This window comes from Dendrobates tinctorius, unplaced genomic scaffold (genome assembly GCF_039654945.1).
Source record: "Dendrobates tinctorius isolate UK_male_01 unplaced genomic scaffold, ASM3965494v1 ptg000011l, whole genome shotgun sequence".
NCBI lineage: Eukaryota > Metazoa > Chordata > Amphibia > Anura > Dendrobatidae > Dendrobates > Dendrobates tinctorius.
Window position 1 is genome coordinate 37,825,579 of NW_027361679.1, and position 14,905 is coordinate 37,840,483.

A 14,905-nucleotide genomic window follows, 5' to 3' on the forward strand; every position below is an offset into this window, starting at 1 on the left:
TTTTGCACAGTAAATGACACATGCTTTTAAAAATAAAAGGGTTAATAGTTTTTGTTTTTTTTTTTATCAATTAACATAATGTAGAGTGAATAAACAAATAAGGCTAGTTTCACACTAGCGTTTATGAGCGCAGCGACGGCCTGCGCACGGCCGCCGCTAAGCCCCGCCCCCGCCGGTAGCTCCGCCCACCGCCGCATGACGCTGCATGCGCCCTGCGTCCCCTATCTTTATCACAGGGGGCGCAGGCCATGCGCAGTATGCGTTTGGCGGCGCATGCGCCTTTTTGACGGTGCGCCGACACAACCAAACTGCAGCAGGTTGCGCTTGGCGCACCGTCAAAAGGACGCATGCGCCGCCAAACGCATACTGCGCACGGCCTGCGCCCCCTGTGATAGATAGGGGACGCAGGGCGCATGCAGCGTCATGCGCCGGTGGGCGGAGCTACCGGCGGGGGCGCGGCAGGGGGGGGCTTAGCGGCGGCCGTGCGCAGGCCGTCGCTGCGCTCATAAACGCTAGTATGAAACTAGCCTAAGAAATCCAAATCAATATTTGTTGTGACCACCCCCTTGGTCTTCAAAACAGCATTAAAGTATAATTCTTTTAGGAACACATGCAGTTTTTTACGTAACTCTTTACAGGGTTCCAGACATCTTGAAGAACCAACTACAGATCTTCTGCAGATGTAGGCTTGTGCAAATAATTCTCTTTCTTCATGCAATCCCACACAGACTCAACGATTTTGAGATTTGGGCTCTGTGGGGCATCAATACGATCACTTCAAGGACTCCTCTTTCCCCTTAACACTGTATGATGGATTTTGTTGTCCTGTTACAGAATAAATTTGGAGCTAAACAGGCACCTCTCTGAAGGCACTGCATTACGGATAAGCATCTGCCCATATTTCTCAGCGCTGAGGACACAATTAAAACAAACTAGATTCCCGACTACTCACAAGGAACCTCCAGTATGTTTGACTGTTGCCTGCCGACATTACAACCCACATATGAAAATGAAGATCATCATTGGTTTGGTATAATTGGTTAGTCATACACCTATCTATAATCCTACAAAGAAGAATTGATGCTGTTTTGACGGTAAAGTGTGATCATACCAATTATTGATGTGATTTAGATTTCTCTTTTGTTCATAATCCTATGATTTTTTTAAGTGATAAAAATATAAAGTATTAAATATTTATTAAAACTATCTGTGCTGTATTATGTTTTTCATAGATATGCACCTAGCTAGTTATGTAAATAAAAGCTTATAACCGGACATTAAATTCATGCATTGGTTGTATAAATTATTCTTTTGAAAGCCTCCGAAATGTGGTTTAGGTCAAGAAAATAAATTGCCATCAATGCAGAAATATTGATCACTTAATGGACACAGAATGGTCAGATTTTGGCAAGACAAAAGTTGTCTCGCCTGGTCATATAATGCACCCAATCCTAGTTTACATCCTCACCTGTGCTCAGTAAATGATCGGTTAATTAGTGGGTGGGTATAAATAGAAACCCAGCACCCCAGACCTTCACTTGAGCTGCAACTTGAGCTCTGACAACATGCCAAAAATCCACCCTGTGACCAAAGCCTGGATTATCAAGAGGCTGAAGACCAGATCCACTGCAGAGGTGGCACCTTTAATGTGTGTTAGTGTCAAGTACAAAGAATTAAAAAAAGATTCAAAGAGACTGGAGATGTGTTTGACAAGCCCAGGTCCGGCAGACCCCACAAGAAAACTGCTCAGGAGGAACGTTTTTTGGTTAGAAAATCCAAAGCAAGCCCCTCTTCCACTGCAGCAGAGCTCCAACAGGCCTGGTCACCTCAAGTCCCTGTGTCAACTAGAACAGTATGTAGGATTCTGTCTCGAAATGGCCTCCAGGGTCAAATCAATCCCCAGAAGCCAGCACTAAACAAAAGGCAAATAAAAAACCGTGTGGCATTTGCAAAGTCCCACAGCCTGCTAAACAGATGGACGCTGGAAAAGTGGCAGAAGGTGGATTTCTCTGATAAAATTTTCAGTAGAATTACACCACAGCCACCGCAAATACAACAGGAGACCTACTGGAGCCCGTATGGATTCAAAATACACCCAGAAAACAGATAAATTTGGGGGTGGAAAGATCACGGTCTGGGGTTACATTCAGTATAGGGGTGTGCAAAACATTTGCATGGTGGAAGGCAACATCAATAGCCTAAAATATCAAGACGTATTAGCTACCTCTTATATTCCAAATCATAAAAGGGGTCAAATTCTGCAGCAGGATGGTGCTCCATCTCATACATCCATCTCTACAACAAAGTTCCTCCAGGCAAAAAAGATCAAGGTGCTCAAGGACTGACCAGCCCAGTCACCAGACATGAACATCATTGAGCATGTTTGGGGTAGGATGAAAGAGGAAGCTTGGAAGACAAAACCAAAGAATCTAGATGAACTCTGGGAGGCATGTAAGACTGCATTATTTGCTATTCCTGATGACTTCATTAATAAATTGTATGAATCATTGTTGAACCGCATAGATGCAGTCCTTCAAGCTCATGGAAGTCACACAATATTAAATATGACTAATAGCACCACAACTTCATTCACCAATGTTATGCAACATACTGTATATTTGTATTTTAACTTAATTATTTGTTTGAATATCACATCACTTTCTGTGGCTGACAAAACTTTTGTCTTTCCAAAACCTGACCATTCTGTGTCCATTAGATGATCAATATTTCTGCATTGATGCCAATTTATTTTGTTAACCTAAACCACATTTCAGAGGGTTTCAGCTTTCAAAAGAATAATTTATACAACCAATTGATGAATTTAACTTCAGGTTATAAGCTTTTATTTACATAACATGGATAAGCGACATAACTTCTGTCATGGAGCGTATCAGGAGATAGCAAAAAAGAAGTGAATACACACTTTGGGTTGTGGGAAACCGTTTACTACACATGGGAAAATTAGTCAGGAAGAGCTAGTTTTTCTATTTTTTGGAAAGCTTCTCGTTTATCAGGGTACTTTCTGTATAGGTCCCGTCACACCTAGCGATGCTATAACGATCCCGACAGCGATACGACACGACAGGGATCGTTGCCGCATCGCTATGTGGTCGCTATTGAGATGTCAGACAGTCCAATCTACCCAACAACGGAGCAACGATCTAGCGTGTCATAGCGACCTTTGTAACGATGTCGGGAACGCTAATCCCCACCTTGTCTTGCTTCTAACGAGGTCGTTAGGCTAGGTGTCAAACGTGACGATACAAGCGACTCAGCGGGACATGAGCGACCAAAGAAATGTCCAGACATTTCGGGCAAGATCAGCGATACCCGGCAGGGGGGCTGGTCGCTGGTCACTGTCACACACAGCGATCTCGCTGGTAAGATCGCTATAACGTCACAATTCTAAGGACTCAGCAGCGATCTCGCTAGCGATCTCGCTTAGTGTGACAGCGCCTTTAGAAAATGTTTCAGCATAAGGAAGCAGCGTATTTACAAACTGAAGTTATAAAATATACATAATCTGTAAGAAAAATATTTATTCACCAATAAGACTCCATATTAAAATATAAAAGAAAAAAAAAATCAGTGTTGATGTATAGTAGTCCTAACAACACTGACTACAACGCCCAAGATGGTATCTGATAGCTTTCAATTTCTGCATGTCACCATTGTGGTACCAAATCAGGCAATATTTAGATTTTTGGATTCACGGTTTTGGAAGGAGAACTTATCGCTGATCGCGCGAGAACGTCCAGGACTGTTTCTCGTCGTCAGCTTCCTGCGGCGCTTCCTGTGGAGAGACGAGCGACGCGTGGAGCCGGGCAGGAGGACATCAGGATCGCCTGGTGTGACAGGTAAGTAGCGACCCCCGTCCCCAGCGATGTCGCTGGTGAGATCTGCCTGTGTGGCAGTTCACTAGCGACCACTTACTGATGTACCAGCGATCCTGACCGCGTCATATCGCTGGTCGGGATCGCTGGTACATCGCTAAGTGTGACAGTACCTTTACACTTTTGGCGAATGACTGGTCTATGACAAGGACATGGCAAAATTCAGAAGAGAATCTATTTTGCACTGTCCAGCATACAATTTCTTTATTACCAAAAGGGGACCCGAACCTGTTCAAAGGCTTATTGTTCCTGAAAATGAAATGATACTTTTTAGTACAATGTATGTCCGCAAGAAAAAAAAAGATTGAGTTTATTGCATCAACTGAACATTCCTCCACGTATGTGCACGTTATCACTCAGTCCTTGCTCAATCAGTTTGATGTCTTCCAAGTCATCCTTTATTATGCTGATTAAATGGCTCAGTCCTTCTTGTTGTTGCTTTAAGTGCTAAGTGGATAGAAAAAAAAATATTATCTAAACACATTTGGCAGTAGTAATCTTGCAGGATAAAGTAAAGAAAAAAGGATCCAATCAAAAGTAGAAGACAGGTGTGCAAGGTAGACGTCTGAATGTTAGATTCTACGTCTGCCTGAAAGAACATATGGTATTAAATCCTGAGGCTCAACCTAGCCATTAACAGTCAGCCTCAACCCGGGTCTATATAGGACTGATGGGATGAAATAACCATGCAAGGGTATGTGCACACGGTGCAGATTCTGCTGTGGTTCCGCAGCGTTTCTGCTGCGTTGTACAGTACCTTTATTTCCTATGGAAATTAAAAAACGCTGTGCACATGCTGTGGATTTTTCCGCGCGGTTTTGCTGCGGTTTACAATCCGCAGCATGTCAATTGTTTGGTGCAGGAATGCTGCAGTTTTACACCTCATCCATTATGAGGTGCAAAACCGCAGATAAACCGAAGGACTTTTGTCCTGCGGATTTACCTGCGGTTTTCTCTCCAAAATCCGCACACCAAAAAAATTACGTGTGCACATAGCCCAATAGTAGTTACCGTAGGTACAATGCTAATACAGTCACTACTATAGGGCCAGTCACCTGGTTGGTGACCGGATCATGCTGCTTTACATGAAACTCATTTATTATTATGATGGCTGGACCATACACTACAGGCGCCATAGAAGTAAAAGATATAGATATACATACACACAAATATACACATATATATGATGAAGATCATCCATATCAGTCTGTGGGTCCAAGAAAATCATGGACAGCACATGGATGCCATCAATGAGCCATCTGTGTGTTGTCCGTGATTAATAAAGCAATGTATAGAAGAAGCTATGCAATCTATATTTCCATACATAAACATCACTGAGGAAACACTGATGGTAAAAAGCAACACACTGACCGAACACTTACGACATTCATACCATTTTTTCTTCCGCATACGTTAAAAATCACCAATGTCTGAATGAGGTCTTATTCAATGGATAACTTTTTGACGACTTTTGCAAACAGCTAGCCATTTGACTTATCACTGCTGGTCACCCATGTTCTTGAGGATTCTTATGCAAATTTTAGATGAAAGTCTAAAGCAGCATGGTATAAAACTACTATATGGCAAACGTCGTCATATAATTTTACCTGCTTAATTTCCTTCAATAGATCTCCGTCTACATAATATTTTTCTTCAGATCGCACTGCTCCAAAATGATTCTGCATTCTGATTTGGGACATTAGTTCATTAAGCCTACCCTGCAAAGCAAAACTGACAGTGAAGTCATTCTGTAAATGCCTCTGGAGACAGACAGAGGCATACAACAAAATTCATACTTGCTCTCCTGTCTACCGTCAATTAGATTCCTAATGAAAAAAATCATTTATGTATTCCTAATGAAAAAAATCATTTATGTATAAACATGAATATAATGACTGGCATTACCTTGAACTGAGTGGGTGCATTAAGTTCAGACTGGATAGTGTCCAGCTGCACACGAAGCTGTTCCTCCTCGGCTTGAATGGCAAATCCACCTTTCCGCTGAATTTCTTGCTTTATTAAGACCTGATAAAATTCATGTGTAAGTCTATATAATCACTATTTATAATCACTATTTATAATCACTATTTTAAACACAATCTTAACTACAAATCAGTAAATGTGTCACTGACTTTCATTCCCAAAAAAAATAAAGTGAATAAAATGTACAAGCAAATAAATCGCAACAAGAAAAATAAAATATAACCTAAAGTTGCCACGGAGCATGGCCCGATTCATTAAGATGCCAGTGCGAGGTGGCGGAAGATGCGCCCAATATATTAACCACTTAAAGAATTAGCTGGCGCTTCGTGCGCCTCACCAGAAATGTTACTCCAGTCAGTAACTAAGGAACACTTTTGGCAAAGTGAAGTAACTTTTGAAGAATTTGTTGGGTGGGCAAAACTGGAGCTAATAGTTATATACAAACTTTGCTACTTTATTGAATCGTGCCCATAGTGTGTCAAATTAGACTCAATAAGCGGGGATATTGGAATTTCATTTTTAGGCTGAGTTCACACGTCGTGGTTTTCGAGTTTTTAGCGGCGGTTTTAAATGCGCGATTTTGCCGCGAAAAATAAGCATCCCATGCAATCCTATGGGATTTCGCAATGCTGTGCTAATGCTGCGGTTTTTTCCGCGGCAGAATCGCTTTGCGGTAAAAAATGCAGCATGCTCATTAATTTAGCGGAAACGCAGCGATCCCACACCCATAGGAATGCATTGTTCTGCTTACTTTCCGCATGTGGCTGTGCACAACATGCGAAATGTAAGCAGAACATTTACGGATGGTACCCACGGTCCGGAGGAGAGGAGACTGTCCTCCGGGCTTTGGGTACCAAATCCCTGTAAAAAATAGAATTAAAATAAAAAATATTGTTATTCTCACCTTCCGGCATGCTGCGCAGCCTTCCCGCCTCTCTCCACACTCTCGTTCCCAGTAATCCTTTGCGAGAATTACCGCGATGGCGTCGCGATCTCGCGGGAGCGCGACGTCTCGCGGTCATTCGCGCAAAGGATTACTGGGACCGGGAGTGTGGAGAGAGGCGGGAAGGCTGTGCGGGACGCCGGAAGGTGAGAATAACAATATTTTTTTTTATTATTTTTTTACATTTTATCTTTTACTACTGATGCTGCATAGGCAGCCTCAGTAGTAAAAAGTTGGTCACACTCGTCAAACACTGTTTGACGAGTGTGACCAACCTGTCAATCAGTTCTCCAAGCGATGCTCCAGATTGCTTGGAAAACGCTAGCATTCTGCAAGCTAATTACGCTTGCAAATCACTAGTTTTTCCGCGGGCATTTAAAATGCGATTTTCCCACGGAATGGAATTCCGGAATTCTCACAGTAACTTCCGCGAGAGTTCTGCTACGTGTGCACATAGCCTAGAAGTATGAATAGGAACAGAATTTACTATGTAAAGACATATGAGATAGGTGGTTACTGAACATGACCCAAGTAATATGTTTGGCAGCGTGTGACAGCTGCCAAACATAAAAACCCAGTATAATGCCTCTTTTCACATGTCCTGATATTTACAGTCTTGAAGAGGTCAGTGTCCGTGTGTATAATACTTGCGGCACATGTGTGGCATGCGTGTGCTGCATCAGTACAAGGACAGACGCCAGGGAAGAAGTGTTATAAGTAAGCACTGTTCCATGGCGCTGGGTGCTGAACATGGCTCTCATCATTCTCCCCTGCTCTGCCGGCGATCGGCGCAAGCAGGGGAGAATGAGGAGTTACATTTCAGTAATAAAAGAGACAGCAGGCGGCGGCTGATGGAACTATTACTCCCATTAGCCTACCCCTGCTGCTGCTAACAGTGACAGCAGGAGCGGCGGATGGGAGTATTCATCTGCGGCTCCTGCGCTGCATATAAATATGGTAATTAAAAGAAAAAACAAAAAATGGAGTGGGTTCCCCCTATTTTTGATAACCAGCCAGACAAAATTCACAGCTGGGGGCTGCAACCCTCAGCTGTCAGCTTCTGCAAGAATAAATAAATACAAAAAAAAAAAAAAAAAAATGGTGCCTCGTTTTCAGCCAGGACGGTGGCATCATAGCACCGTCCAGGTTGAAAACTATATATCCCCAGATATGGATTATAGCATGGGACACAATGACGGACAGGTATGGTATATCGTTGCTTTCTTATTTTATTTTTATTACAGGAGATCAAGGGCTTTGCCTGGATTAGGCATGGCTGTAAGTATGGTTTGAGATTAATAAAGGAGTCTGTCATTTTTTCAAATAAAGGATTTATTCTCGGTGTCTGGGTTTATTTACAATACAACTACAGGATTAGTAATGAGGGTGTCTTATAGATGCCTCTCCATTACTAAATCGTGGGCTTGATTTCACCTGAAATGTGACCTCAAGCCCACAAATATTACCCCACTTGCCACCGCTACAGGGCAAGTGGAAAGAGCCGGGCAAAGCACCAGAATTTACAGCGCAGGAGCGGAAGATGAGTACTCCCATCCGCCGCTCCTCCTGTCACTGTTATTAGCAGCAGCAGAGGTAGGCAGATGAGAGTAATAATCCCCGCAGCCGCCGCCTGCTGTCTCTTTTATCACTCAAATGTAACTCCTCATTCTTCCCTGCTCACCCCGGCAGAGCAAGGGAGAATGATGAGAGCCGTGTTCTGCACCCGGCGCCGGGGAGCAGCGCTTACTGTAATGCTTCTCCCTTGACGCCGATGCGTGTCACATGGATAACATCAATGTGTGTTATGTGTAGGCACGTGTGTGGGACGTTTTATGGCCCGTGCTGACATTAAAAAACAGGTATGTCGTGTTTTGCCCACTGACACACAGTCCGTGGAAACACACTGACATCTGCACAGACCCATTCACTTGAATAGGCAAATAGTGCTCCGTTTCTCCCGAGTCTCTCCGCATGGCTAATTAGCACTGTACAGCCACATATGGGGTATTGCCACGTTCAGCTGAAATTGTGGGACAAATTTTGTTGACATTTTTACCCACTTCTTGTGTGAAAATGTAAAATCTTTCGCTAAAAAAAAATTTTGGTGGTAAAAATGTAGTTATTTTGTCCTCACTGCCCAATGGTATAAAATTCTATAACACATCCATGGTGTCAATATGATCACTGCACCACTAGATGAATTCATTGAGAGGTGTAGTTCGTATGATCGAGTCACTTATGGGGAGGGTTTCTGCTGTTTTGGCACCTCATGGGCTCTCCCAGTGGGTCATGATACCGGCAAACCATAACAGTAAAATCTGGCGCTTCCCCTCTGAGCTCTGCCATGTGTCCAAACAATGGTTTACCCCCACATATGGGGTATCAGCGTACTCAGGACAATTTGCACAATAACTTAGGAAAATAAAAAAATTGGGGGCAAAAAGATCATTTTTGCAAAAAAAATGATTTTTATGGCTCTACGTTATAAACTTATGTGAAGCACTTGGGGGTTCAAAGTGCTCACCACACATCTAGATAAGTTCCTTAGGGGATCTAGTTTCCAAAATGGGGTCACTTGTGGGGAGTTTCCACTGTTTAGGCACATCGGGGTTCTCCAAATGTCACATGGTGTCAGATCTTAATTCCAGCCAATTTTGCGTTGAAAAAGTAAAACGGCGTGCCTTCCCTTCCGAGCTCTACCATGCGCCCAAACAGTGGTTTACCCCTACATATTGGGTATCAGCGTACTCAGGACAAATTGCAGAGCAACTTTTGGGGTCCAATTTCTACTGTTACCCTTGGGAAATTAAAAAAAATTGGAACAGAAGTAAATTTTTTGGGAAAAAAAGTTAAATGTTCATTTAAAAAAAAACATTCCAAAAATTCCTGTGAAGCACCTGAAGGGTTAATAATCTTCTTGAATGTGGTTTTGAGCACCTTCAGGGGTGCAGTTTTTAGAATGGTGTCACTATTGGGTATTTTCTATCATATAGACCCCTCAAAGTGACTTCAAATGTGCTGTGGTCTCTAAAAAAAGAAAAAAAAATGGTGTTGTAAAAATGAGAAATTGCTGATTAACTTTTAACCCTTATAACTCCGTAACAAAAAAAATTGGTTACAAAATTGTGCTGATATAAAGTAAACATGAGGGAAATGTTATTTATTAAGTATTTTATGTGACATATCTCTGTGATTTAAGGGGATGAAAATTCAAAGTTGAAAAATTGCAAAATTTTCAACAAATTTCTGTTTTTTTTCACAAATAAACGCAAGTTATATCAAAGAAATTTTACCACTATCATGAAGTACAATATGTCACGAGTAAACGATGTCAGAATCACCGGAATCCATGGAAGCGTTCCAGAGTTATTACCTCATAAAGGGACAGTGGTGAGAATTATAAAAATTGGCCTGATTAACATGCTACTATTCCCTCCCCAAACAAGAGCACATTTGTACCTGAAGGACTCTGTGAGAGAGTTCCATTAATTTCCTCTTGTACTGTGCAATCTTTGCCATCGTGGTTGCCTGATTTTTCTGTAACTCACTTATGTCTTCGGATATAATCTAGAATTGGAAATTAAACACAGAACTTGCAGATGAGTAGATCATCTCACTAAAGAAAAAAAAAAAAAAAAAAAAAAAAAAGAGGAAATACTGGACTCGAGCTTACATCTAGCCTGGACTGGTGCTGCTTTATCATTTGATCCTGTACTTTTAACCTTCTAAGAAGTTCCTTGAAGCCAACCATAGCAACAGGAATCAGTCTGGGGAGAAAAATAAAGACAACATGCAATCCAATGTATAGCTTCATTAACCCTGGTAGTAGATATGAAAATCTGGGTAGAATTTACTGATCCAAAAAATGTATCTAAGTACGCAGAAGGAGCTGCTGTTCATTACAGCCTAGAACCAGTGAGCACCATGGTTGTTGCTCTACAGATATCTTCTATAAGCAATACATAGATCTCCCATCCAGCCGATGCATAGGCGTTTTAATGCCTGGTGTTTTTACTTCCACTACGTTTTATAAACTGTAGGAGCTCAGATATCCAGTTTCAGAGCAGTTTGGTAACTGACAGTGAAATGGAAAGTAACCATCATCTGGTACTACAATTAGGACGATACCGCCTTCTAGCACAAGTGGCCCAGCAGATATCAGTAAATGTGATGTCATTGGCAAAGGGGATAGCATTCCCGTCACTGGGGGTTCGACCATCTTGGCCTCCAGCGATACAGAGTCCCAGTCAAATAGAGCAGTGGTTGATCATGCACACGACCGTTTAATGCATTCTTATTGGGAGCGCCGAAGCTTGCCAAGCACAGCGCTCAGCTGATCTTCCAATTAGAATGAGTAAAGCAGGGGTGCACATGACAGACCCTTCGATCAATTCAGCCGATGATCTCCAGAGCTCCGGGGTTCTCAGGATCGCTAGAGACCAACGTGGTAAGATTACCAGGGATGAGAATCTTCTGCCATGGTTTGGAGATATCTTTCAAACTTGAGAACACCCCTTTTAAGGGACAAGAAATGAGTCATGTAGTGGATTTGAAACCATGAAGAATGTCCTCAAATGTGCACTGGTTTTTATTAAGAGCAATTCAGATAGAAAGCTAAAGCACAGCGCATTCTACACACAAACGCCACAACTAATTTGCTACATGTGAACACAGTCAAAGATCCGGTGAGGCTGGGTTCACATTGCGTTGCGGGCAATGCGCTGATCGCATCCATTACATAGTGGTACTAACGCTATGTAACGGGTGCGTTAACGCCGCCATTGACCGCAATAACAGTAGCGCATCCTAATGCATGCCAAAATCGGCATGCTAGCGAGGATGCGTCACTTCATGACGCACCCTCGAACGCAGTCTGCAGCGTCCGAGGGTGCGTCGGGTCTAGCGCACAGTGAACGGATGTGTTCGCTGTGCACAGACCTGTATGGGCTAACGCATGGTAGCGCATGGTAACGAACTGCTACCATACGTTAGCGCTATGGTCACAAATGATGTAAAAAAAGGATATCTGCATTAGAGCATCCGTTTAACGTATCCGTTAAACAGATGCCCCCAACACAATGTGAACCTAGCCTAAGAGAAGGGAATGATGCAAGAAGTGACAGGAGGGTCACTCAATTCTATTAAGGATGTAAACAAATGTAAAACACCAGCACAAAAGTGACTAGCATTACATGTAAGCCTCGCATAAATTCTGGATTGTTGGCAAATACATTGGTTTATTAATAAATAATCGAATAAAAAAAGGAATATGTCACAAAACACACTCACCTATCTGGTTCAGGATTATCAATTTTTGCTTGGTCCCAAATGACTGGCTCCACACCTTAAAATAAAATTAATACATTAAGAGGACTAGCATCATGAGAAAGCTTGCCTTGTGTAATGTGAAAGTGTGGTGTACTTAACAAACAAGTGGTAAAATTTAATAATGGGTTAATATAACAAAACCTGGGGTGAAAGAAAATCAGTCCAATTGTGTATTTAAGGCTAGTTTCACACTAGCGTTCTTGTGCGCAGGGCCGCCGCTAAGCTCCGCCCCCAGAGGTCAGTTCCTCCTCTGATCGCATGAGGCTGCATGCGATCAGCGTATCCTATATTTAGCGCTGGATACGCTGATTGTGCGCTGGTCTGATTTTGCTGGCGCTGCGCCCAGAGCACAAAAATGCAACACAGACCAGTGCACCAGTGCATGCAGCCTCATGCAATCAGAGGAGGAACTGACCAGAGGGGCCGGGGGCGGGGCGACCCTGCGCACAAGAACGCTAGTGTGAAACTAGCCTAAGGTAAGTTGTAAAGGATATTTTTTTACTATGGCCATGAAAAGTAACATACAGGTAGTTGGCAACTACCTGCCAGTTCTATGTGGCACTGGCTCAGAGCAGTCACCAACTACTCCTGCCAATGATTCAGCTGCTTCATGTCAGCAAAGCAGCTCTTCCTCTTCATCGATGGGCGTGACTGTCAGTGTCATGCTGATTGACAGCCGGCTTCCTGCAGTCAGGTTAGCAGGGAGCCGACTGTCAATCAGCATGGCCCATCAACAGAGCAGAGCGGAAGAGAAGATGCTGCTCTGTCAATGTGACTTCAGTGACAGCCTCCGAATATCAGCAGTGTTTGGCGCCAGGCACAACAGGCAGGTAGTTAGCGAATACCTGCCTGTTCGTTCTTAGGTACATTGTAAAAATAAAAAAATAGTTCCGGATATCCCCCTTGTCCTGCACATGTTTATTGTACTTGTCTATATTTCCACTTTTCCCTGTAAAGCGCCATGGAATAAGTGGCGCTATATAAATGAATAATAATAATAATAATAATAATAATAATAATAATAATAATATCCCCTTAAAGTATAGTCAGCAATTAAATCAAGAGTCAAATAGGAAGTAATATACAGCTAAGAGCTCATATGATTTTCAGTAATTTTTCTTGTACTCAAGAAAAAAAACGGATATCCATCAGCATGTTGGATCAGATTTTCATCACTGTTTGGTCAATGTTTCTGCTTTAACATCAGTTTTTTCAGGGTTTTTTTTTCCTGTAGGAGAAGCTTTTTTAAAGCTTCTCCTACTGAACAAAAATGAAAATCAGACAGCATAGATGGCAGAGTGCAGTCTAATTTTTTCACGGACCAACAGATTTGCATTGGCGAGTTTGTTCCATGATTGAATCAAAATTGAATAGGTCTCTGCGTTTTAGTGAGGACCACTCAGTCCACAAAATTACATGGACTTGTGAAGAACAGCCCCATATAGGCATTAGATATATAAGTGAAAAACATGTATGGAAATCTCATGTGAAAAACTTGTACCTGAACGAGCCCTAACTGAAAGGCAAAATGTATTATCAGAAATGATAATACACAAATATCATGCACACACATCTAGGATTATCGATCCGGCTAGGTAGAATTTCTTACCAGCTGGTGGATTTTGAAGAAGCTGTTTGATCTGTGCTGGGGACAACTCGGTTCGGGCAATGGTTAAAGTGACTCCAAGTTGCTGCAAATGCGATTTGATATTGTTTTGCTCAAAGTGGTTGTTTAAAACAGTAGCTGAAACTCTTCGGGAAGTGCCGTTAGGTGAGCGCTCCACTACATAGATGATTACCTCTGTTCTACAAAGTAAAGCGATGAAACAATTTGGAACGAGAAAAAAGAAAGTCACTGCATGAATCAGAATGCAAATGGGACTCGGACAGTGTACAGGTAGGACATAAAAGTAATACTAGAGCTCCCACAAGCAAGTTACTCAGAAAGAGAAGGTCGGAAACAGACTAAGAAGCTAAAGAAGTAAAACGGGGTCCGTAAAATGCTCAAAGTCCAGTTCTGCATATTAACCAGTATTCCCACCCATACAGCTATATACACACACAGATTATATATATATATATATTATATATAGAGAGACATACATCTGAGTTAATGCACAGCACACTGCAGAGCGCGTGAGATATTTTCCCTCATCTATATCAAGTTGCCGATATTTCTGTATTGTACCCTAACCAGGCCAGTAATGCCACATATTTTACTGCTGTGACTGGTTATTATAGTGTTAAAACAAATACTAAAATCCAAAACGAACTGCGTAGTTTTCCAAATGAAAAAAAAAATATTTAAAAGTTAAAGATATTTTTTGTGGATTTCTGTTTTAAAAAGGATCCATTTAATTTCAGAGGTGGATAACATCGGTCTGAAACCATTTTGTCAGGCCCTTGGTCATATTCCTGGTGGACTGCAGTGCCAGTACCAGGACACTTTTTGTGGGCAGAGTTAGCATGTTCTGCGCTCCTGTACTATGTGATGTATGCAGCAGTCACAGTGTCTCCTATGTTCTTGGTGCAGCAGTCTCCAGGTATCCTATATGGTGTTCAAAGAATTCAGTGTATTCTACGTGACGTATAAAGCAGTGTGTCCTATGTGAGGTATGCAGCAGCCTCTGGGTATCCTATGTGGTGTATACACCAATCACAGAGTATCATACGTGATGTATAAAGCAGTCATAGTGTCTCCTATGTGATGTATATACACCTATCCCAGTGTCTCCTATCTAATGTACAAACAGCAGTC

General features: G+C 42.2%; 1 protein-coding gene across 2 annotated transcripts in view; it reads right to left on the reverse strand.

Annotated features, from left to right (window-relative positions):
* Positions 1 to 3,524: 3,524 nt before the first annotated feature.
* The window catches only part of NUP54 (nucleoporin 54), an 85,157-nt gene continuing 73,776 nt past the window's right edge, over positions 3,525 to 14,905 (reverse strand). For both annotated transcript variants that reach the window (XM_073541209.1, XM_073541200.1), the window contains 7 exons: positions 13,757 to 13,953; positions 12,109 to 12,163; positions 10,493 to 10,586; positions 10,279 to 10,386; positions 5,799 to 5,918; positions 5,501 to 5,611; positions 3,525 to 4,340 (listed from right to left, as the gene is read on the reverse strand). In XM_073541209.1, the coding sequence (XP_073397310.1) occupies positions 4,212 to 4,340; positions 5,501 to 5,611; positions 5,799 to 5,918; positions 10,279 to 10,386; positions 10,493 to 10,586; positions 12,109 to 12,163; positions 13,757 to 13,953 (814 nt within the window). In that variant the 3' untranslated portion in view covers positions 3,525 to 4,211. The remainder of the gene's footprint in view (positions 4,341 to 5,500; positions 5,612 to 5,798; positions 5,919 to 10,278; positions 10,387 to 10,492; positions 10,587 to 12,108; positions 12,164 to 13,756; positions 13,954 to 14,905) is intronic.